This window comes from Ranitomeya imitator, chromosome 1 (assembly GCF_032444005.1).
Source record: "Ranitomeya imitator isolate aRanImi1 chromosome 1, aRanImi1.pri, whole genome shotgun sequence".
NCBI lineage: Eukaryota > Metazoa > Chordata > Amphibia > Anura > Dendrobatidae > Ranitomeya > Ranitomeya imitator.
This window is the reverse complement of record NC_091282.1, coordinates 446,412,806-446,439,053: the sequence shown is the minus strand read 5'-3', so window position 1 is coordinate 446,439,053 and position 26,248 is coordinate 446,412,806. Positions and strand designations below refer to the sequence as shown.

The 26,248-nt window shown below is 42.4% G+C and overlaps 1 protein-coding gene across 2 annotated transcripts in view; it reads left to right on the top strand.

The window, feature by feature from the left end:
• The window catches only part of SPATA6L (spermatogenesis associated 6 like), a 107,046-nt gene that overhangs the window by 56,147 nt on the left and 24,651 nt on the right, over positions 1-26,248 (top strand). Inside the window, exons 6-13 of one of the 2 annotated variants that reach the window (XM_069745489.1) lie at positions 2,868-2,992; positions 14,710-14,787; positions 15,967-16,218; positions 17,694-17,769; positions 19,522-19,565; positions 23,342-23,463; positions 23,659-23,749; positions 24,755-24,846. In XM_069745489.1, the coding sequence (XP_069601590.1) occupies positions 2,868-2,992; positions 14,710-14,787; positions 15,967-16,218; positions 17,694-17,769; positions 19,522-19,565; positions 23,342-23,463; positions 23,659-23,749; positions 24,755-24,841 (875 nt within the window). In that variant the 3' untranslated portion in view covers positions 24,842-24,846. Of the gene's footprint in view, positions 1-2,867; positions 2,993-14,709; positions 14,788-15,966; positions 16,219-17,693; positions 17,791-19,521; positions 19,566-23,341; positions 23,464-23,658; positions 23,750-24,754; positions 24,847-26,248 lie in introns of both variants that reach the window. The other variant, XM_069745488.1, reaches the window with a different exon arrangement.

Genomic DNA, 26,248 nt, shown 5'->3' with positions numbered 1-26,248 from the left:
TGAAGCACTTAGGGGTTCAAAGTGCTCACCACATATCTAGATAAGTTCCTTGGGGGGTCTAGTTTCTAAAATGGGGTCACTTGTGGGGGGTTTCTACTGTTTAGGCACATCAGGGGCTCTGCAAATGCAATGTGACTCCCGCAGACCATTCCATCAAAGTCTGCATTTCAAAACGTCACATGTGGGGGAGCTCCAATGTTTAGGCACACAGAGGCTCTCCCAACGCAACATGGTGTCCGCTAACGATTGGAGCTAATTTTTCATCCAAAAGTCAAATGGTGCTCCTTCCCTTTCGAGCCTTGCCTTGTGCACAAACAGTGGTTTGTGACCACATATGAGGTATCGGTGTACTCAGGAGAAATTGCCTTCCCTTCCGAGCCCTGCCGTGTGCCCAAACAGTGGTTTACCCCCACATGTGAGGTATCAGTGTACTCAAGAGAAATTGCCCAATAAATTTTAGGATCCATTTTATCCTGCTGCCCATGTGGAAATGAACAAATTGTGGCTAAAAGATATTTTTTGTGAAAAGAAAAAGTTCTTTTTCATTTTTACAGATCAATTTGTGAAGCACCTGGGGGTTCAAAGTGCTCACTATGCATCTAAATAAGTTCCTTGGGGGGTCTAGTTTCTAAAATGGGGTCACTTGTGGGGGAGCTCCAATCTTTAGGTACACAGGGGCTCTCCAAACGCGACATGGTGTCCGCTAACGATTGGAGCTAATTTTTCATCCAAAAGTCAAATGGTGCTCCTTCCCTTCCTAGCCTTGCCGTGTGCACAAACAGTGGTTTTTTACCACATATGAGGTATTGGTGTACTGAGGAGAAATTGCCCAACACATTTTGTCCTGTTTCCCATGTGAAAATGAAAAAATTGAGGCTAAAAGAAATTTTTTGTGAAAAAAAAGTACTTTTTCATTTTTACGGATCAATTTGTGAAGCATCTGAGGGTTCAAAGTGCTCACTATGCATCTAGATAAGCTCCTTGGGGGGTCTAGTTTCCAAAATGGGGGTCACTTGTGGGGGAGCCCCAATGTTTAGGCACACAGGGGCTCTCCAAATGCGACATGGTGTCCGCAAAAGATTGGAGCCAATTTTTCATTGAAAAAGTCAAATTTCCATTTTTTTCACAAATAAACGCAAAAATTATTGACCTAAATTTACCACTAACATGAAGCCCAATAGGTCACGAAAAAACAGTCTCAGAACCGCTAGGATCCGTTGAAGCGTTCCTGAGTTATTACCTCATAAAGGGACACTGGTCAGAATTGCAAAAAACGGCCAAGTCATTAAGGTCAAAATAGGCTGGGTCATGAAGGGGTTAAATAAAGGACGCAGCCTCAGCAGTTCCGGACCCGGCTCATTACAGGTATTGCAGCCTGGTCTTCCTCCTTACACAAGGATGCACGTTCATTTGAAATAAAGCGCTGCTGTCGGCAGCCTCCAGGACCAAGCCGCAATCATCAAGTGGTCTGCAGTGCCTGTGGGCCGCATGAAGCAGCCTCATGGGCCACATGCGGGCCGTGGGTTTCTGACTCCTGATTTAGTCTGTGGCATAACTCCCAACCGTCCCAGATACAGTGGGACAGTCCCGATTTTGAGACTCTGTCCCACTGTCCTGGCCTCAGACCAAATGTACCGCCACTTCTTTAAACTGCTAGCGCAATCTCTAGCTGTGTCAGATCGGAGCAGATATTGCTCCTCGCTCTAACACTGACTGGTACAGGACACACGGAGAGGCGTCTTTATCAGTGGCATACTGGAGCTGCAGCGACGTGAGCAGTCAGCGGCGTGACGCGACTGGATGACATCATTCACCGCAGCGGGAGAGGAAGCTGCCAGCTGCTGCAAGGGTGCGCAGTGAGAGGTGTGTGTGTGTGCAGGTGTGTGTATGTGTGTGTCTGTTGGGGTGTGTGTAGGTGTGTGTGGTGATGGAGAAGGCAATGATGGAGAGGGAGAAGGAAATGATGCGGGTATGACTGTAATAATGGGGGTGGGGTAATTATGTGTGGCCATTATACTGAATGCAGCATCATGTGGGGCCATTATACAGTACGCAGCATCATGTGGGACCATTAAACTGTACACAGCATCATGAGGTGCTATTATACGGTACCCAGCATCATGTAGGGCCATTATACTGTATGCAGCATCATGTGGGGCCATTATACAGTATGCAGCATCATATAGGGCCATTATACAGTACACAGCATCATGTGGGGCCATTATACTGTACGCAGCATCATGTGTGGCCATTATACGGTATGGAGCACTGTGTGGCCATTATACAGTATGGAACATCATGTGTGGCCATTATACAGTATGAAACATCATGTGTGGCCATTATACAGTATGGAGCACTGTGTGGCCATATTTTTTCGTTTATAATTATTTATGAAACAGTGTGATCAGCAGTGCTAAATGGGTGTCGTTGGGGCATGGATATGGGTGTGACTAGTTGTGAAATCGGTGTGGTCAGAGGTGTGGCCTAAAATTTGCCACAACGCGCTGCGCGAGCCACAACCTTTATCCCTCTTTGCCTTCTTCAAAAGTTGGGAGGTATAGTCTGTGGTTAGGGCTATCTCAGCTCACACAGGAAACAATAGGGACTGCGGGGTCAGGATCTCTAGTCTGTACTGGAACCGGCAGGGTCAGTTGCAGTTTTTAATGTGTTAATCTGTTTTCAGGAGTGAGTTGCCACACTATCATAATGACGCACACAACCACATGCTGCACGTTTATAACAGAAAATACATTTGGTCTCTTCTAGTAAAAATTTATTGATTTCCATTGTATCGGCATTGTTATAATTATGAAATGATCTTCTACTCATCGTTAGCATTACTTCTTTCTCGTGGTTTATAAATACAGGTGAAGATGTTTTAGCCACATACAAGGAGAACCATCGAAACTTCCTGTTCCCTGAACCAAAGCTGACTCCTCCGTACCCAGGAGTGGATCGAGAGGTGCTGATGAAAACTGTTCCAGGCTTCCCGGTGAGTGGCATTGTTTTATTACAAGTTTACTTCTTGTTGAGTCAATATAAAATAGATTTCTGTTTTCTGCTTAATATACGGTACATGTTTTCTTAGATGTGATAATAACACTTTACCTTAACCCCTTAAGGACCAGGGGTATTTCCGTTTTTGCATTTCCATTTTTGCTCCCCTTCCCATTGCCATAACTTTTTTATGTTTCCGTCAATATGGCCATGTGAGGGCTTGTTTTTTTTGTGGGACAGTTGTACTTTTGAACGACACCATTGATTTTATCATATCGTGTACTGGAAAACGGGAAAAAAAATTCCAAATGTGTTTAAATTGCAAAAAAAGTGCAATTCCACAATTGTTTTTTAGATTTTTTTTTTACCATGTTCATTAAATGCTAAAACTGACCGGCCATTATGATTCTCCAGGTCACTACGAGTTCACAGACTCCAAATATGTCTATGTTCTTTTTTATGTAAGTGGTGAAAAAAAATTCCAAAGTTTGTAAAAATAAAAAAAAAATGTTGCCATATTCCAAGACCCGTAGCGTCTCCATTTTTCGTGATCTCTGATGGGGTGCGGGCTTATTTTTTGCCCGCTGATCTGACTTTTTTAATTATACCATTTTGGCATGTATACAATCTTTTGATTGCCTGTTATTCCATTTAATTGCAATGTTGTTATTTTGAATGGGGCGAAAGGGGGGGAGATTTGAACTTTTATATATTTTTTAAATATTTTTTAAAACATTTTTTTTTACTTGCTTCAATAGTCTCCATAGGAGACTAGAAGCTGCGATCATCCCATCACTTGTACTGCATAGAGCAGGGCTGCAGCCCTTCTCTATGCAGCAGATATGCTCACTTGCTATGAGCGCCGACCGCTGGGCAGCGCTCATAGCTATCCGGCTATGATAACCACAGGGGTCTCCTGCTGATCCTCGGTTGTTATGCCAACCCATCGGTCATGTGACATGGGTGCCGATGAGAGGAGGTAATGACGCGCTTCCTGGGCGTGCATGTTAAATGCCGCTGTCAGTTTGACAGCGGCATTTAACATGTTAACAGCCACGGGTAGATCGCGATTCCACCTGCGGCTGTTAGGGGGACATGACAGCTGATCATATTAGCTGTCTTGTGCTCTAAACTGTGCAGGCTTATCACCGGAGCCCGCACCAAACGGGGAGGCGTCCAATCTCGGATATATCCGTCATTGGACATTAAGGGGTTAATAGGTCTACCTGAAGACTCCAAAGCATCTTCCGAAGAAGATATGGGTGGGTTCAAAGGACATTTGCTTTTTGTACAAGTGGGGGCAACCTTGTCCTTTTACATCAGCCCAGAAGCCCCACGTCAACATTTATAATGGGCCACACGCCACAAATGCACGTTTGTCTTTAGTAACGTTAAAGGGAATCTTTCACCCCATTTTTCGCTTATAAACTGCAGCCACGGCCATCAGGGGCTTATCTACAGCAGTCTATAATTCTGCAGATAAGCCCCCGATGTAACCTGAAAGATAAGAAAAACAAGTTAGATTATACTTACCCAGGAGTGGTCCAGGTGCGGTCCGGTCTGATGGGCATCGCGGTCCGGGTCCGGCGCCTCCCATCTTCTTACGATGACGTCCTCTTCTTGCATTCACGCCGCCGCTCCTGTGCAGGTGTACTTTGTCTGCCCTGTTGAGGGCAGAGCAAAGTACTGCAGTGCGCAGGCGCCAGGAAAGTTCAGGGAGGTCTGGTGCCTACGCACTGCAGTACTTTGCTCTGCCCTCAACAGGGCAGACAAAGTACGCCTGCGCAGGAGCTGCGACAGGAAGCAAAGAAGAGGACGACATCGTATGAAGATGGGAGGCACCGGACCCGGACTGCGACGCCCATCGGACCGGACCGCACTGGGACCGCCCCTGGGTGAGTATAATCTAACTTGTTTTTCCAGGTCACCACCTGACAGCACCATGCAGGACGTCCTTCTTATCCACAGTGGGACAAGAAACCACGAGAGTTTGAAAGGACCCTCCCCACTAACACCCTTCAGTGTTTTTTCCTGTCTCACTGCGGATAGGGAACGACGAGAGCCTATCTGACTGTATCTTCCCACCTCAAGACTTCTGCGGCTGACACCTGATACCAGGGTCCCTCAGCGTACCCCAGTGCAGCCCTGCTCCTGAGGAATGGGTCGCTTCCCTCTAACGGGGGCTCTCGACCCAAGATGGTGCCTTGGCAGTGTCCCGGCGCCGTTTCTGTGGATACCGGTATGTTATGAAGGCACCCGTACGATCTGGGGGAAGATCTAGAGATCAGTAAACTTTTGTTTAAAGGTACCGTCACACTCAGCGACGCTGCAGCGATATAGACAACGAGCCAACCTAAACTAGATCGCTGGAGCGTCGCTATTTAGGTCGCTGTAGAGACGTCAAACACAGTAACTCCAGAACGATGCAGGAGCGATCCAGTGATGTAACGGTGACTCACATCTCGTTCTCGCTGGTTGTTAGCTCCATGTCAACCAGCCGGAGTGTACCGATTCGACACACATCTAGGGGCCCTATGCTCGTTGCTGGCATCGTTGCTTTTGATGTCAAACATGATGATACACGCCGACCTGGCGACGAAATAAAGTTCTGGACTTCTAGCTCCGACCAGCGATGGCACAGCGGGATCCAGATCGCTGCTGCGTGTCAAACACAACGAGATCGCTATCCAGGACGCTGCAACGTCATGGATTGTTGTTGTTCTCTTTGCAAAGTTGCTGAGTGTGACGGTACCTTTAGACAGTGTTGTTAGTGGCCATCACATCAGCAAAGAGGCTAGGAGAGCTTCAGGCCTTATCTATTCAGAACCCTTATCTCCAGGTGTTCGACGATCGGTTAGTCTTGAGACTAGATCCACCTATTCTCCCAAAGGTTGTCTCGGATTCAAATATGAATCAGGAGGTGGTACTTCCTTCGTTTTAGCAACTCCCTAGAAACCAGAAAGAAAAATCCTACCATAACCTAGATGTCAGGGAGACAGTACTCAGATATCTAGAAGCAACCAGGGCCTGGAGGAGGGACAATAATTTATTCAGTACAGAGGTCCGAATAAGGGAAAGAAAGCATCAAAATCCACTATCGCTAGATGGATCAGAACCACAATAAGCTTAGCTTATGAGGAACAAGGGAAGAACCCCCCAGAGGGTCTCAGAGCCCATTCAGCCAGGGCTATGGCCACTTCTTGGGCAGAAAAAGGGGGAGCTTCAGCTGAACAGATCTGCAGGGTTGCATCTTAGTCCAGGCATAGTACTTTTTCTAAGCATTATAAACTAGATGTGGTGTCAACACAATTAGGCTGCCGTCACACTAGCAGTATTTGGTCAGTATTTTACATCAGTATTTGTAATCCAAAACCAGGAGTGGAACAATTAGAGGAAAAGTATAATAGAAACACATGCACCACTTCTGTATTTATCACCCACAAATGGTTTTGGCTTCCAAATACTGATGTAAAATACTGACCAAATACTGCTAGTGTGACGGCAGCCTTAGGGTTTGGCAGGAAGGTACTCCAGGCAGTAGTCCCACCCTAGGACCATTATTCTTTGGTACTTCTCCATGGTGCTGCCAGGTGGTGACCTGGAAAACGGTAATTAGACCTACCAGTAATTGTATTTCCAGGAATCCATCCTGACAGCACTATTAGTTCCCTCCCTTTTTTCCTTGCAAAGCACTCCATACTAATGTGATGTAACATTTGTATGACAAATTATTGTTTAAATAAAATTCTCTTCTTGCATCCATTCCATGTTACTTTGGAAAATCACTGAAGGGTGTTAAGGCCCCATCACACTTAGCGACGCTAAAGCGATCCCGACAACGATACGACCTGTCAGGGATCGTTGCTGCGTCGCTATGTGGTCGCTGGTGAGATGTCAAACAGTGAGATCTCCCCAACGACGCAGCAGCGATGCGGCGACCTGTAGCGACCTGTACAACGATGTCACATGGCAGCTATTTCATAACGATTCAGACCTCAATGAGGGACGTCCTGTCAACGAGGTCGTTGGTAAGGTGTCAAACACAGCGATGTGTGCTACCCAGCGGGACCTCAACGATCAAAAAAAGGTCCAGGCCATTCCGACACGACCAGCGATCTCACAGCAGGGGCCTGGTTGCTGCTACGTGTCAAACATAGCGAGATCGCTACTGAGGTCGCTGTTGCGTCACAAAACTTGTGACTCAGCAGCGATCTCGCTAGCGATCTCGCTTAGTGTGAAGCACCCCTTAGTGGGGAGGGTCCTTTTAAACTCTCGTGGTTTCCTATCCCACTGTGGATAGGAAGGACGTCCTCCATGGTGCTGTCAGGATGGATTCCTGGAAATACAATTACCAGTAGGTCTAATTACAATTTTCGTATCTTTCAGGTTACATTGGGGGCTTATCTACAGCATTACAGAATGCTGTAGACAAGCCCCTGATGGCCGTGGCCTTAGCTTGTAGGCAAAAAATGGGGTGACAGATTCCCTTTAATGTTCATCATTCCATGTTTAAAGACTAGAGAGACCTATCATGGTTTTACGGTTGAAAGAAGATGCAAGAGCATCCAGAGGAACCAACATCCTCATGAGGCAGATACTAAATGCCCCACATTAAAGGATAAATTCCTTCAGAGCTGCACATGCGGCTACAGAATTCCACATCATACTAGTTCCCTGGATCCATGTCCCATCCCAGAATCTACTACCCATGACCTGTAATATTATATTTTTGAAAAATCTTTGTAGTGAATGAACCATTACAACATTATGTGGTAGATAGTTCCATAGTATAACTACTCTTACAGTAAAGAATTGCCATCTGTGATGAAGGAGGATACTTATTTTCCTCTAGATGTAGGCGCCTTTATTATCATTGCAGGTCCAGGTGTAAAAAGATCCTTGAAAGACCTCTGTACTGTCCGCTCATATATTTGTACATTCATTTTTCCAAACTGAATAACCCCAAGATTAATAACCTATCGTGATATTGCTGTGAACCCATTCCCTTAATAACATTGGTTGTTCTCTGCACTCGCTCTAGTTCATCTACAGGGACATGTAAAGGGTACGTGCCCACGATCAGGAGTAGTAGCGTTTTTGATGTAGCGCACTTGCACTGCATTCAAAGCTACAAGCACAGTGGATGGGATTTATAGAAATCCCATGCCCACTGTGCTTCTATTTGACACTGCGTAAACTCTCCCGTTGTGCAGGTTTACAAGTCGCAGCATGTCAATTTAGTAGCGTCTCCGCAACAGAAATTTCCACAATAAAAATGTATTGGATGCGGTAAATCCGCATGGTTCAGTGAACACATACGGATTTACATGCGTGATTAGAACGCAGCGTTTTCAACGCAGCAAAAATTCAAAGTGCTACTATTTCCTGATCGTGGGCACATACCCTAAAAGTTTGGGCACCCCTGGACAAAATTACTGTTGTTGTGAAGTTAAGCAAGTTGAAGATGAAATGATTACTAAAAAACATTGTATTTTAGGCAAAAAAATATATATTGTCATCTTTTACATTTTAAAAATTATGCAAAAAGGAAAATTGGAAGATGCAAAAGTTTGGGCAGCCTTGGAGATTTGTGTGCTAATATAAATGTGACAAAGGTTTCAGACCTTAAGTAGCCTGTTATGGATATAGCTTGTTCACTATCATCGTTAGGAAAGACCAGGTGATGCAAATTTCCCAGCTTTATAAAAGCCGAGCCTCCTCTAACCTAAGCAGATGCCTTGCACTCTGAAAATTAAAATGGAGGGGACTCACAAAGCAGAAGAAGGCTATAAGAAAATAGCAAAGAGTTTTCAAGTTGCCCTTTCCTCAGTTCGAAATGTAGTTAAGAATCAGTATGGCAGTTAACAGGAACAGTGAAGGACAAGATAATGTCTGGAAGACCAAGCAAAATTTCAATAAGAGCTCGTAGTATTACTAGAGAGGCAAATCAGAACCCCCACTTGACTGCAAAAGACCTTCAGAAAGATTTAGCAGGCTCTGGAGTGGTACATTGTTCTTCTGTTCAGAGACATCTGCACAAACATGGCCTTCATGGAAGAGTCATCAGAAGAAAACCTCTCCTGTGTCCTCACCATAAAATTCTGCATCAGAAGTATGCAAAAGAACATCTAAACAAGTCCTGTGGGATGATGAGGTTAAAATAGAACTCTTTGGCCACAGTGATCAAAAGGTATGTATGGAGAAAAAAGAACACAGAATTTCAAGAAAAGAACTTATTTCCAACCATTAAGCATTGGGGTGGATCAATCACACTTTGGGGTTGTGTTGCAGCCAATGGCACGGGGAATATTTAATGTGTAGAGGGAGAAGAAAGGATTCAATGAAATTTCAACAAATTGGTGATGCAAACATGACACCATCTGTAAATAAGCTGAAGTTGAAAAGATGATGGCATCTACAAATGGATAATGATTCTAAACACCTAAATCCACAATAGATTACCTCAAAAGGCGCAAACTGAAGGTTTTACAGTGGCCCTCACAGTCCCCTGATCTAAACATCATTGAAAATCTGTGGTTAGACCTCAAAATAGCAGTGAATGCAAGACGACCTAGGAATCTCTCAGAACAGGAAGAATTTTCTAAGGATTTTTTTTTGTGATTTCTTTTATGCGATTTGGGTGTAGATTTAACACAGCTTTTTTAAGGCATAGTACAGAAAACCTGTGAGGCTGCCATCACACTAAGCAGTATTTGGTCAGTATTTTACATCAGTATTTGTAAGCCAAAACCAGGAGTGGGTGATAAATCCAGAAGTGGTGACGTGTTTCTATTATACTTTTCCTCTAATTGTTCCACTCCTGGTTTTGGCTTACAAATACTGATGTAAAATACTGACCAAACACTGCTAGTGTGACGGCAGCCTGATTCTGCACTAAAAAATGCTTTGTATTTTTTACAGCTCCTCATAGCAGTCTATGTAAAGCAACATTTTTTTATTACAATATTTATAAGAAGCTTTTCTGTAAGAGGATAACCCCTTTAAACACACAATGGGCATACAGTGCGTTTTCATTAATTCATTCCCACTTTGAACTGTTAAATGCTGTAGATATCCTGCAGAAAATGTGATGGTAAAATACAGCTTTTTTTGTTACATGGGAACATGTACTAAGCTAGTAAAATTGCTGTAAGTTCCCGTCTGCAATCTACATTCATTCATTTTCAGACTCCCTGATATGTAGTTTCAGATTTTTCTCTTCTGTGAGTGTCTCTCCCAGTAAGGCCGGCTTCACACTTGCGAGTTTTACGGACGTAAGAGCGCAGAAACTACGTCCGTAAACTCGCAAAACATACGGCACAATTATTCTCTATGCCCCTGCTCCTATCTGCCGTATTAAACTGATCAGTATTATACGGCTTTCTACGGCCGTACAAAATCGCAGCATGCTGCATTTGTCACCGTATTGCGCAAATAAAACGTCAATGAATGTCTATGGAAGCCCCAAAAATACGGATTACACACGGACAAGCAGTGTGACTTGCGAGAAATACGCAGCGCTGTTACAGAGAAAAGCCGGCAATTCATTGCGGTGTACAGTAAAATCACACTGACAGCTTACAGTAGAATAGGTAGAATAAATGTGTACACATAGAATAGGTATATATATATATATATGTCAGTGAGACACATATATATATATATTAATATTTCTTCCAGCGCGAGATAGCTTTAAAGCCGGTAATTCAATTTCCAGCTTTTGCTTTCTCCTTCCTAAACCCGACATGATATGAGACCTGGTTTACATACAGTAAACCATCTCATATCACCTTTTTTTTGCATATTCCACACTACTAATGTTAGTAGTGTGTATATGCAAAATTTGGCCGTTCTAGCTAGTAAATTAAGGGGTTAAATGGCGGAAAAAATTGGCGTGGGCTCCCGCACAATTTTCTCCGCCAGAGTAGTAAAGCCAGTGACTGAGGGCAGATATTAATAGCCTGGAGAGGGTCCACGGTTATTGGCCCCCCCCTGGCTAAAAACACCTGCCCCCAGCCACCCCAGAAAAGGCACATCTGGAAGATGCGCCTATTCTGGCACTTGGCCACTCTCTTCCCATTCCCGTGTAGCGGTGGGATATGGGGTAATGAAGGGTTAATGCCACCTTGCTATTGTACGGTGACATTAAGCCAAATTAATAATGGAGAGGCGTCAATTATGACACCTATCCATTATTAATCCAATACTAGTAAAGGGTTAAAAAAATACACCCCTTTTCTGGGGTGGCTGGGGGCAGGTGTTTTTAGCCGGGAGGGGGGGGGGGGGGGGGGGGAGGGCGATAACCATGGACCCTCTCCAGGCTATTAATATCTGCCCTCAGTCACTGGCTTTACCACTCTGGCGGAGAAAATTGCGCGGGAGCCCACGCCAATTTTTTCCGCCATTTAACCCCTTAATTTACTAGCTAGAACGGCCAAATTTTGCACATACACACTGCTAACATTAGTAGTGTGGAATATGCAAAAAAAAATGGTGATATGACATGGTTTACTGTATGTAAACCAGGTCTCATATCATGTCGGGTTTAGGAAGGAGAAACCAAAAGCCGGTAATTGAATTACCGGCTTTCTGCTATATCGCGCTGGATGAAATATTAATATATATACATATATGTGTCTACTGACATATATATATATATATATATATATATATAGACAGTATATATGTTTGTTGTTTTTTTTTGACACATGGATCCCTTGTATAGCCGTATGTCGGTTTTGCAAGCCTGCGATAAAAACACGCAGTATGGATGACATACGGATTACATACGGAGGATGCCATGCGCAAAATACGCTGACACACCCTCCTACGGAGGAGCTATGGACCACTATTTTCGGGACTTTTCAGCATATTACGGCCGTAATATACGGACCATATTGTCTTACGCTGAGTGTGACGCCGGCCTAATACAGGCTGGACATGAGCTCTGTTTGTCAAGGGTGCTGCTGTCTTCACTTGCAGAGCTTCTTTGGTTTTTATAGCATGCTTTCTTTTTGAGGTACTTTCTCCCCTCTCTATTCTTTGGACAACTGTGTACAACCCCCTCCACCATGTGATCACAGAGAATGGAGGGGGAATCAGAGAAAGTGTCTGAACCAGGAGTGGGAGTAGATTTGTAACTGATTTGTAATTTTTGCCCCGCAGTCTGCTAGGTACAGACACTCTGCAGGAACAAAACGGTAGAACATTTTCAAGGAAGACTTTGTTGAAAGTTGCTTAGCTTTGCTGTTTCGGGAACTTCATTTACTTCTATGGGAGTTAGAAAAATAGCACAGCACGCGTGGCTGTTTCCAGAGTCACCCCTAGCTGATGCTGAAAGATGGATATTACTCTCTGAATAATCTTTTAATTTATACCAAAGCCTCTTTTTATTGGGGAGCACTGTTTTATGTTACCAGGTTTTGCTACCCCATCTGAGAACAGCATGACACAGAGACCCTGATTCCAGTGATGTATCATTTTCTTTGCTGATTGCTGTCATTTTGATAAAATCCTTGCTTTCTCTGCTACAGATCCAACAGGAATGCTGAGCTCTGAAAAATACCACCCACACCAATTGGTAGCTTTTTGCCAATCAGTGGTGGGGGCGGGGTTATACAGAGCTCAAGAATATGGAGGACTACCTGGCAGCAGGTTTCCTAGTCCTCTAGTGATAATCTCTTCTGATAAAGGAATGGTTTGTATAAAAGCTACACCAAGCAGCCTAGTATGTGACACATCAGTGGAATCAGGGTCTCTGTCTCTACATCATGCTTCTTTTAGTTTACACAGCAAAATCCTGCTGTCAGATTCCCTTTAACAGTATAGGACCAGTCTGGGAAGCGCCGGCTCTGTACTTTATTGATCTCACACATGTCTCTATGTGCATACCATGCAGATTTTCTGCTTTTATGACTATCATTTGGTTGCTGATTTCTGAAGTCAGCTTTTTACCCGAAATGTTCAGAAGGTTTTACGTCCTTGACTGAACAGATGTCACATTATTATTGCGGTAATTGTTTCTCATCCAAGCAGTGCTTACACCTTAATTTACTGCTGGCTTGCTAGACCTCAGTCCTGCCTCAGTAGGATATTATGGTTTGGTGGCGTATTTAATGAGATGGTAAATCACTGTACCCTTCCATCTCAGCACGGAAGAGATAGGCTTAGTACTTACTGGTCTCTGTCTGACATTGACCTACTGGCCCTCCATTTCTATACTGTAAGCAGTGTATACTATGGGAAGACGCAAAGGGTGATAACATATTACCTCCAAAAATGTATCCACTGATGGGGTTCATATCCTGTTAGTTTTGTGAAAATATCCTTTGTATTGTAATAGAAAAGTCTCTTTTTTTTCACTTGATCCTCATCTTGAATGTTGAGCACCTAACGTCTGCTTCAGCACCATTTGTTATTTTTTAAAAGTGGCTCGCAAAGGTTGGGAACAACTGATCTACTCGTTCTCAAGTCTTAGGGCTCATTCAGATGTGTCGTCTGATTTTTTTTTTCCCCAAGCATGAGATAATCGGATCTATAACGCTGATCAGAGCATGGTACAAGTGTCATCTGCTTTTGATCTTTACATTTCGCCATGTACTAAAAAATCAATTTCTCAACCTTCTGCATTCTGTCAATCCGTGAAAATCTGACTGCACTCGGTTGTGATCCGAGTGCAGTCTGACTTTTTCACAGACCTATTGACCTGCATTGCCAATTTTGATCCGACCCACGAATCAAAATCGGACATGTCTCTGATATTTTCTGTGGACCACTCGGTCCAAGGAAAAAATTGGACATGTGAATGGCCCCATAGACTATCATAGGCATGAGTGCTATCCATGAGAATCATTTACAGAAATCATAACCAATAATAACAGCAAGGTACTTTGATAATTAGCAAGATTCATTGCTTTCTAATTGCAAAGTGACAGCTGGGGCTTACCAATGGAGAAGTCAGATAATATTTTCAAAGATATCATGTGCAGCAGAAACATTATTACTAGCGCAAAGCTAAAAATTCATGTAGGCATATTCTCTCAAATCTGCCGCTATATTCGATTTGCTCCAAAGAAAATTTGGTCTGGATTAAAAGTATGATGTAAGGGCAAAATCACTGTTTTATTTGCTATCAGTTCTCTGAATGCTGAGCTCCGTATAGCCCCACCCATACCACTGATTGGCAGCTTTCTGTTTATACTGCGCATAGGCAGAAATCTTCCAATCATTGATGGAGCTACAAGATAGCAGGTTTACTAATCCTCTAGCTCCTTCTGCTGATAAAACTGTAATTTGATCAAAACTACAGGAAACATCCCAGTAAATTATGGCTGGAATCAGGGTCTCTGTCCCTACAGTAAATTATGCTTCTCTCAGATTAGGTGGCAAAAACTTGGCGACAAATTTCCTTTACTGGGTCAAACATTGACTTACATGATAGCTGCTTTCAATAGGTAGAACTGGCAAAGCAACTAATTTGCATACTTTTTAACCATGAAGCATTTTTTATATTATAAATATTATATTATATATTCTATATATTCACTTTTTTAATACCAGATATTTATATACAAGCGCAATTTGTTTGTGGCTATATACATTTATATTCTAACCTTTCATTATCTCGTTGTCGTTTTCATGGCTGTCAGTTCACTTAATTTGTGTTAGAAAAGTCATCATTTGAACCATGTGTTCTATTTCCTTCTGTTAAAGGGAATTGCACCGAAAATTGAGTTTTCCACTACGACGACCATCAAAGAAACGGCAAATGGTTCCCGGAAACGATGTGATGTATGTTGCATATTCTAAGAAGTGAATAGTGGGTCGTTGAAAATGTAGATTTTGAGGGGATCTATCACATTATACATCCAGTCCGACCTGTGGGCAGCGCATCATTGAGCAGATTGATTTATAGTATTGTAGTATAAGGGTATGTGCACACGTCCGGATTTTTAGCATTTTTTTTGCGGAATTTCGCCATAAAAACGCTACAAATCCGCTTAAAAAACGCTAACATTATGCATCCTATCATTTAGAATGCATACCGCAAAAAATCCGGACATGCTCTATCTTTTTGCGGATTTCCTATCAAAAAGGACATTCCGGAAAATTTAAAAAAAATCCGCAAAAAATCAGCGCAAAAACGCGCAAATTCCGCGAGAAATCCGCGCAAAAAAAGCACGCGGATTTCTGGCAGAATTCTCAGGATTATGTCAGGAAAAAATCCTGACGTGTGCAGATACCCTAAGGGTATGTGCACACGTCCGGATTTTTAGGTTTTTTTTTGCGGAATTTCGCTATAAAAACGCTATAAATCCGGTAAAAAAACGCTAACATTATGCATCCTATCATTTAGAATGCATTCCGCATTTTTTGTGCAGATGTTAGCGTTTTTTTCCGCAAAAAAAAACGCATTCCGCAAAAAATCCGGACATGCTCTATCTTTTTGCGGATTTTTTGCGGATTTCCTATCAAAAAGGACATTCCGGAAAATTATAAAAAAAATCTGCAAAAATTCCGCAAAAAATCCGCGCAAAAAACGCGCAAATTCCGCGAGAAATCCGCGCGAAAAAAGAACGCGGATTTCTGGCAGAATTCTCAGGATTATGTCAGGAAAAAATCCTGACTTGTGCACATACCCTAAATGTCATATTATTTTTTTTTTTTCATTTTAATCCTTGCTGTTTCCATGTTTTAGTCCATAGTCAGTCCTAATGAATGATTGTCAGCCTCCTTATAGGAGCATGCAAACAGAAATAACTGTCCGTCTCTAAGTAGGACCGCCCACTGGACTCCAAACCATAAAACGTGGATACATTTATTCAAGTAAAACACTACATCTTCCCCACTAACCTTCTGCTCTATAACAGATAGGACTACATGTACTACGTGAAAGGTATTTTGAGCACTTAACTACTTTTCTTCACAAGCCTTTTATTCTGCTCTGCTTTGTTTGTCTCGTCCATGAAGACACAATCCCGGAGATCTTTGCAGAACTCTCATAATAGGAGAACAAAGAGTCCATCTAAAAGTTACTCCTGTCCGGAGAAGAGTTACAACAGCCCTACTAGGTCTTCACAGTCCCGTTCTCCATCACCCTATACGCGAAGGCGAATGTGTGAACTGAACAAAGACAATCAGCAGCGGCTCGCTCAGTTACACCTTGGCAACTATGAGTTCAAGTCTGATGCCGAGACAAGGCCTCCTTTTATAGTGAGACATGTATGTTTCCAGCATGTTACAGATACTTGTACATACTCAACCTCATCAATCCACATGCATATTGTTCTGTTAATTCAACTATATTTGACTTAATGTCACGTTGTTACGGTCTTTGGTAAAGGAGAGGGGCCTCAAACTGTCTCTGGAACTAGGACCCTAACTATCCTGTCCCAGGGGTACTTTTGAAGATAGAGACGCCCGAGTCTCCGATCTGGCTATGCTCCTGTTAAACCCTGATCTATCCCCATGAGACATGGAACAGAAATGTAAGGTAAAAAAAACACAAAGACAAAAGAGGGATAACAGAAAACCTCTATCATTCAAAGGCACTAACCAACAATAAGGAGGAGGATAGAGACAGGGAGGAATAAACTAAACGGGAACAGACACCAGGAGATAAACACACACGTACTACAGCAAACTACAGATCACCACTACAGCAACTCTACTCCAACCACTTAGCTTTAGCACTGAGCACAGGAAGACAAATCTTTCACCAGCAGGGACCCAGTATATATAGATGGAGTAAATAATGAGCAGTTGCAGCTGAGAACAACCAGGCAGCACAAGACGCAACTTGTTGCATTCCTGTGCGATCGGCTGGCACGTCAAAACAACACATTCGCATACATCAGCATGTCCTGCGTACCCAATGTTAAGTATAGGTACGCAGGACGCATGCAGAAGTATGAGGAAGTAAGCGGGGGTTTAACGGAGGAAGTACGCAGCCCTCCGCAAAGTACCCGAACGCAAATGTGAAACCAGCCTTAGTGGTTACTATTAAGATAAATAATAAATTCAATCTAATTAGGGTCAGCATTACCAAGCCAACTATACCCCAAAAGGGGGCGGTACTCACAGGATTCTCTGGGGAGGGTATGTTTAGGCTGATCTGCATTATTACCGTTGGTGTAACTCCCCCTTAGTAAAGACTGTAAAAATAATGCTATTATGAAAGCCAATAGTTTTGGAACCGTATGGCATATTTAAAAATAAAACAGTAAAAGCTCAGCAGGAATAAAATAAGAGCAAAAAAAGGCTACCTTTGGTCTGGTGAACAGGTCCTCTTTAAATCCCCGGCTACTCCAGCACCAGAGCTCGGGCGGTCCCTATTTGTAAGCGCTGCAGCTGAATATAGACCTTTGTGGTCACGTTTCATACTTGTTGGCGTAACCCCTGAAGCCAATGATTGTCCGCAGTGGTCACATGGTCATATCATTGCTTCCAGGTTGCAAGTAAGTGTTGTATGTGGTGCTACTATTTTGTCTATATTTCTTAAAGGGTTGAACCAAGAAAAAAAGTCTGTTTCACATAATATGCAAATTGCCTCTTCAGAGAAAAAGAGGACTTGAACTCTATAGCGCCACATAACATTAACAATAACATTCTGCGCCAAGTTGTCGTGTTTGGAAATGGCTCTTTATGGTCATGGCATAAAATTGGTATCATTTTAACAATGAACCATTATTTTTTAGATCAATCACTCCAAGCCTGTTGGTGAGAAAACATCTTCGCAGCTTCAATCTCCCAAGTCCAAACGTCATTCAAATAGTAAGAATTCTTTAATAAGACGTAAGTACAGGCTATATGCATACAGTACTTAAAGGGAATCTGTCAGCAGGTTTTTGCTACAGAATCTGACAGCAGCAAAATGTAGGGTCAGATAGACTGATTCCAGCGATGTATCACTTACCAGACTGCTCGTTGCAGTTTTGAATCCTTCTTTTCTCTGCTGTAGATGTAGCAGTGGTGAGATTGCTGAGATGTATATAACCCCACCCCACACCCCTGACTGGCTGCTTCCTGTGTACAGTGTATATTGTCACCAAGCTGCCAATAGTTCTCTAATGATAATGTCACGGGTTTACCGCAACAGAGAGGGTCCTGCACTGATTAGAAGCACTTCACCATCTTATTAAACGTTGCAGGTTTCTGCTAGCAGTGCAGGGGTTAACCTGTTCAGTTGAGAGCTCCTGGAGCTTTCCTGCATTGATGGTCTCAGCTGTTCAGTGTTGGCCAATCAAGTCTGCTGTATGTACTCATCTCTGACAATCAGAGATTGTCAGTGTTAGTTTCATACCGCCTGGTTTTGGAATTGGAGGTGTTGGTTGTTTGAGGAGGCGTTTGGAATGTTGTTCAGAAAAATTTTGCTTGGTGATTGGTGTGTGTGTGTGTATTTTCATACTCTCCTGTTTCGTTGTTCCTTCTTTTTAGTTCCCAGTGTTGTGTAGGATTGGTATTTTCATTTATTCCTGTACATCTTTCCTTGTTAGTCTGATGTGTGTAATACACTACAACTCCCCATTTCTCTGGGTGGGGGAGGGAGCAGATAAGGGATGATTTAGGAGCTCAGCAAGGTATGTGGCCTACACATTTTCACCATCAGAAGTAATCCGGGGTGCAGGATATCTAGGGCACCCCTTGCTTTAGGGGTAGGCAAGGAGTCCCTAGTCCCGGGATATCCTCGAACAGTGCTGTGAAAGATAATCTCCTGCTGTTAAAAAGCTGATTAAAACTGCAAAAAGCTGCTATATAAGGCCACGTGCACACACTGAGTATTCAGTATTTTATCTCAGTGTGTGTAAGCCAAAACCAGGATAGGGTGATAACTAGAAAAGTGGTGACGTGTTTCTATCATACTTTTCCTCTAATTGTTCCTCTCCTGATTTTGACTTACAAATACTGAAGTAAAAAAACTCAGCATATACTCAATGTGGGCACCTGGCCTAAATGACACATCACTGGAATCAGGATTTCAGCCCCTACACTATTTCTGCTCTCAGATTAAATAAAAAAAAAACTACTCACAGATTCCCTTTAAATGGACCCTGACATCGGATAAATGCTGGCTGATCCAAATGCAATATTTAATAGACACTGGTTGCCTTTCAGAGAAAAGCATTGTTTTTGGGTCTTCGACAGCTTCTTCTTGCCTTCTGGCTGGGAGTGACAGGTCTCGTTAATATACCTGTCGGTCACTGGTAGCGGGTGGGGAGAAGTGGCCGGGGACTATCTGGCTAGTCTCCTGTGTGGCTTGGTTCCCAGCGACCTTCAAACGATGCTTCCCTGATATGATGCAATGTTTCAAAGTTTAAGCACACCTGGCTGAAATCATGGAGCCAGCGTCTGATACATGCTCCATGCATGGATTGGGCCGCATGTATCGGCTGTCAGGTTCCCTTTAATTACAATTGTTAGAGGATATAGTAGTTGGGGCTAATTAATCCATCTATTTGCATTTAATGTTTGCGGACAAAGAAACAGAATGCAAATTATTTATGTATTTTGTTTATATATTTACAGCATTAACATTTGATGACCTGCACTGTGATGCATCAGTAGGAAAGGTAGGTTTATGAAACGGTTACCCCATCTTAGTGAGCGCTCGTATATCACCAGAATATGTCATCAATTTCTGATCTGTGGGGTGGAACTGCCAGTGCAATACCTCTTTAAAGGGAACCTGTCACCCCCAAAATCGAGGGTGAGCTAAGCCCACCGGCATCAGGGGCTTATCTACAGCATTCTGTAATGCTGTAGGTAAGCCCCCGATGTATCCTGAAAGATGAGAAAAAGGTTAGATTATACTCACCCAGGGGCGGTCCGATCCGGTGGGTGTCGCTGTCCGATCCGGGGCCTCCCATCTTCCTAGGATGACGTCCTCTTCTTGTCTTCACGCTCCGGCGCAGGTGTACTTTGTCTGTCCTGTTGAGGGCAGAGCAAAGTACTGCAGTGCGCAGGCGCAGGGAAAGGTCAGAGAGGCCCAGCACCTGCGCACTGCAGTACTTTGCTCTGCCCTCAACAGGACAAAGTACGCCTGCGCCGGAGCCGCAGCGTGAAGATAAGAAGAGGGTATCATCTGATGAAGATAGGAGGTGCCGGACCGGACCGCGACACCCATCAGACCGGACCGGGACCGCCCCTGGGTGAGTATAATCTAACCTCTTTTTCTTATCTTTTATGATACATCGGGGGCTCATCTACAGCATTACAGTATGCTGTAGATAAGCCCCTGATGCTGTTGGGCTTAGCTCACCCTCAATTTTGGGGGTGACAGGTTCCCTTTAAAGCTTTAGTATTATAGTTCCTCCCCTTGACATGACAGCCAGTCTTTTGCCTTTTCAACAAATCATTTTTTTTTCTCTTTTTTTGCCGCCTTCCAGGAACCATACATTTTTAATTCTTTTTAGCTGTAGTTCTATTCTATTTGTTGTGCTGCACAAATAAAGAATAATGTTGCCCTTATTCTGCAGGCCAGTACGATTATGGCGTTACCAAATTCCTAGTTTTATATGTTTTATGATTTTTATGTATTAAAGGGACTCTGTCACCTGAATTTGGAGGGAACAATCTTCAGCCATGGAGGCGGGGTTTTTGGGTGTTTGATTCACCCTTTCCTTACCCGCTGGCTGCATGCTGGCTGCAATATTGGATTGAAGTTCATTCTCTGTCCTCCATAGTACATGCATGCACAAGGCAATCTTACCTTGCACAGGTGTGTACTACGGAGGACAGAGAATGAACTTCAATCCAATATTGCAGCCAGCATGCAGCCAGCGGGTAAGGAAAGGGTGAATCAAACACCCGAAAACCCCGCCCATATGACCCAAAACCAGTCCCGCCAAATTCAGGTGACAGGTTCCCTTTAAATGCTCTGTTTTGAGAAATATATTTGTTTCTCTATCACCCCTATTCTGAGAGCCATAAGATTTACTATTTTCCGTCAGCAAAGCTGTGTGAGGGATGATTTTTTGCTTGACAAGATGTCGTTTTCATTGGTGCCATTTTGTCGCACACTCTTTTTGGAGGTATAGTTTGTCATATTTTTTTAACAGCATTTTCTAGGCAAGACATATAATAATATAATAATATAGTTTTATAGAAGTGTTGTTAAGAATGCGGCAATAAGAAATGTGTCCTTTTTGCAATTGTTTTAAATCACAAATAAACTATTTTTTTAATTAATTTGAGGAGTTTATTGTTACTTTTTTTCGCACTTAAAACTTTTTCCTTTGAACAGATAACTTTTTATTGACATTTTCAGAACCCACGGTAAGATGGCGCCATGGCGTTTCCTATGGACTGACAGAGAATGATCTCTCTCTGTCAAGCTCCTCACAGGCGGGTCCTAGCACATGTAGCAGAAGTTTACCTCTGTATTAGAGTAGGCTCCTGCTATGGATGACATATGGAGCCATCCATGGGACATAATTGTACTCACGATTGCTGTAAACTACTTTGTAAACTGGTGATACAGTTGGGGCATTCTGTGGGAAGGGTGTAAGTAGGAATTAAAGGGTTTATTCCATAAACAACATTTTATCACATATCCACAGAATAAATGAGAAATATGTGATTGCTGAGCATCCAGCTACTGAGACCCACATTGATCCAGAGAAAGGAGGTACCAAAGTCTACTTTCTGATCTGCAACCATCACTTCTGTAAACAGTTAATATGGAGGTCCCAGTGGTTGAGCTCTCAGTGATCATACATTTATTCATTATACTGTGGATAACTAAAATTCTTTCTTATTGCTATACATTTATTTGATTAAACAAATGTATGATGAAACAGAACATTTTTTACAAATTAAATTGCATGTTCAGAGATTTAATTTGGCGCAAGTGCACACCACACATAACGTTAGATAAGTTGCAAATTGAAGATGCTCTGCCTCAAAATCAGTTTTAGGCTGGGGTCACACTTGCGAGTGTGATACAAGAAATTCGCGCGAGTCTCTCGCATCAATACCCGACACTGCCGCCGGCTCTCGGGACCGGAGTGTACAGCTGCATGTATTTCTATTCAGCCACACACCCCGGTCCCGAGTGCCAGCGGCAGTGCCGGGTATTGATGCGAGAGACTCACGCGAGTTTCTCGCAACACACTCGCAATGTGACTCTGGCCTTATAAGTATTTCAGACTGTGACATGTATTTCATACTGAGTCACACTTATGAATATTACAATATGTGCAATATCTGATCTAGTGGATAAGGCAGACTCGACACAGTGTAAAATATCTACCATATACAGCCACTTACCAGATACATGGAGTAATCCTCTTCATATCTAAAAGGTACATGAAAAGCAGACATATGACCTATAGAAACTAACCAATGGTTGGGAAACACTACAACTTATTCCCAAAATATCTTTAAGTGAGGCACATAGATTATCACATCTATACGTGTTGCATAGAGTATATAGGACTCTAGACTTCCTTTACAAATTGAGGTTTGGCATTCTCCCTTATTTCTTCATTGTTTAAACCTTTCTGCTGAATTAATTCATATGACCAATGAAATGAAAGAAACACAGCTCCTGAGACCTGTGTCTCAGTTGCCAGAGGAGCTGTTTCGCAGAACACATACCAGTGAGCTGCCACAAGAAGGGTGTGGCAGAAGAAATAATTCTTCACCTCTTCTATCTGCCCAGGAAGGACTGAGGCTGGAGAAAAAAAAATACTTTGCTCAGTAAGCCTAGGAGAAGATTTTTTTTCTTCTCTCCTTCAGCAGCCAATTGGTATGTGTGCTTATGATACAGCTCCACTGTCATTTACAACACACGACATGGGAGTCAGGAGTGGGAGGTTCGCATTATAGTGGAGTGAAAAGCTAGCGGTACCAGGACGCTGCAAATAGGCAGAAAACTGATTTTGCAGCACTGGCTGGATTAAAACCCAATACATATAGGGTGTACATAGCCAAAATAATGGAGAAGGGTATATGGTGAAGCTCAAAATTTCTGGAACGGCACGAAACACAGTAGAAAGTAGCACGTGGTATCTGCCAGACTTTGTACTCAGCAGCTGACGTTCTATTTTATGTTATGCATGTCTTCTGACATTACTGAATGGAGTGTGAGCTCTCGTTCTTTAAAATGAGCTAATCAAAGATACATCTGAATATCTAAACGCCTCTTTTTCACAGTAGCGCTAATGAGTTGTATTCCCTGGTATGAGATGTTTAATATGCTAACCCGTTGGCAACGAGCTTCGGACACGTATAGTGCTCAGCGCGTGTGTATGGAACCGGCTCAGGACAGCATCTTGGTCAACATTTTTCGATGTTTTTCTTTGTAGTAGCTTACTGAAATCTAAATACTAAATTTATTACTCAGGACTGCCTGAATATAGATGACCTAAACACCGAATCGTCTCTGGATGCCCAATTCACTTCCGGTGCTCATTCCTTGGAGGATTTAAGAACAAGTCCAGTTCTCAGAGGCTCTCTAAGGGAAAGGTCTGTATTCACTTTGCACAAAGTTGTAATTTTAGTTACAAAGTATTTGGATATCCTGAGGTCACCATCGTCGAGTGGTATGAGAGGCGCAGTTATCTTTCATTAATTTATGGTACTATTTCAGCATAAATGGAGTCATTGTTCGTCGTCATGTGGCACAGTTCAATATGTTTCCATTTTTTTGGTATATTTGAGGTTGAGATCTGAGAATAACACCTGGGAATCAATACACAATCGAGTGCGTAACCTGTTATCCACTCACAGTGCCAAGCAAAGACTATCCTTGGTGAGTATAAAGCTATCCATCGATGGTGCCGCCATAAGAAGTAGCTTTGTGTAAATTTAGACAGTGAAGTTAAAAGAAAAAAAAATGGCCTCAAATTAGGGAGTGTGGGAAAGTGACAAATATCATCCTTAAAGGGGTTATCCCAAGAGAAAAAGTTAATTTTATTCACTAGATCTTGAGGTAAAGTTCCACAATTTGATGTGTTTAAATAAAATGTTCCTGTGCTTAGATAATCTTATAAATGTGTCCCTGCTGTGTACTGTATAATGGCTGTGTCTGACCGTACAGGAACATGGTCTGATGATACCATATCATACCACAGCTCCTGGGCAGGGGAGGACACAAGAGAGTATACAGCCAGAACAGCAGGGGATCACAGCTGATTCTTTCTGTGAGGTAAAACATTTCCCTGCATGCTTTTAAGTAATGTTTTACGTCACAGAAAGAATCAGCTGTGATCCCGTTCTGTCCTGTTTCTGTAGTCTCTCTTGTGTCCTCCCATGCCCAGGAGCTGTGGTATCATCAGACCATGTTCCTGCATGGTCAGACACGGCCATTATACAGTACACAGCAGGGACACATTTATAAGATTGTCTAAGCACAGGAACATTTTATTTAAACACATCCAATTGTAGAACTTAATGTTACCTCAAGATCTAGTGAATAAAATTAACTTTTGCCCATGGGAAAGCCCCTTTAAGGATGATATTTGTTACTTTCCCACACTCCCTAATTTGAGGCAATTTTTTTTTTTATCTTGGGCAACCCCTGTAACCATATACTTTTCTTACACAAAATACTGAGAATGTATTCCTGCTAATCAGGTGCTTTCCAGACAACGTCGTTGACATTGCAAGATTTTTTACTGAGCAACACCACCTACCTAGTTATATTTGGTCTAATATTGCCCACACATATCTGATAAAAATGTGAGCTCGTGATGTAGTTTTCTGAACTACTGAGCTCCGTATATTTTACCATACTCCATTTCTCATGTAATTTTAGGATCTATCAAAGGGCGAAGTGGATCGCATTCTTGAACGATCATCTAGGAGATCACTGAACAGCAGTTTGGAAGAAAAACTGTTTTGAAGAATGTAAGATAAAACTTAAATAAACTAGACTATTCATAAAATGTATTCGCCTATATGTTGCCTGAGAGCAATCAATGGAAAATGTATCTTGCTTGACATGGTTCACACCATGTTTTTGCTTCCTGATGACATGTACTTTTTTCCAAAGGTAACTTTAACAACTTAACAACCAGCTCCAGACATATTTGTCGCTGGCAGGTGCTAATCTACACACAGTGAAGGCGTTAACCGCTGGGATCTTGTAGGTACTGTCAACTGTATGCAGAAGGTTTGGCAGGGAACACTGTTATAATACAAAGTTACTCTCCTACTGCAACTGTTACAATTGGAGTGAACAATGATACCCTCACATTGAACATATGGAATTAATTATAATGGGGGAAGTGAGAAAGAGCTGACATTTCAACCTCCATTGAAGTAGGGATCTTCGGCCGTTACCAGGTAATTACAATAGGACATCAGCTCTGAGAACCAGCCACCAAGACTCGGATTTGTTTATTAAGAGGTTGAAAAGAACAATTCTAAGGCAAAAGCATCCTGTGTTCAAAGCACTGGTCCCAGACTTTTTGGAGCCAGTGGTCAGTGATGAATATCTGGGTTTTCATTGATCCGATATTTATAGAAGATACATAACACATTCACTCACATCACCTTAAGGCCATTCTAACCTCTGGAGGGTCAAAGATATCCTGAAAGTTGGGGCTCTCATATACTTCTAAAAGAACTAGTCCATCACATGCCCATATGGCCCCAATATGAGCTCACTAAGGGGAGTTATGTGGGCATTACCTTAATCTAATAAAAAGCAAAATTCGGGTTTTTGTATTTTGTCAATCCTGGAATGTACATTTTTCTATACTTCTGTCTGTTTTCCTAAGGAGTACCTCCCTCCACTAAGCTCTGAGCCATTTCCATAACACAGATTTAGTAATGCTCTTTTGTTAAATGTTGTGTATATTGTATTCTTTTCTTCCCATTTAGTATCATCGTTGTATATTTTTTATAAACACTGCCTACCTTTCCGGATTAAATATGGAAAATTGAATAGTTCTGTTCCTCTTGCTCTGTAAACTGCACCCCTGAAGCCATTCGGCCTGTATAAACAATTGGTGGTGACAGCTAGTAGTTCCTTTGTTATTGTGAACTTGGCAGTGGCCATACCATGATATATATATATAGATAGATAGATAGATAGATAGATAGATAGATAGATATACACACATATATATATATACACACACAGTACAGACCAAAAGTTTGGACACACCTCCTCATTTAAAGATTTTTCTGTATTTTCATGACTATGAAAATTGTACATTCACACTGAAGGCATCAAAACTATGAATTAACACATGTGGAATTATATACTTAACAAAAAAGTGTGAAATAACTGAAATTATGTCTT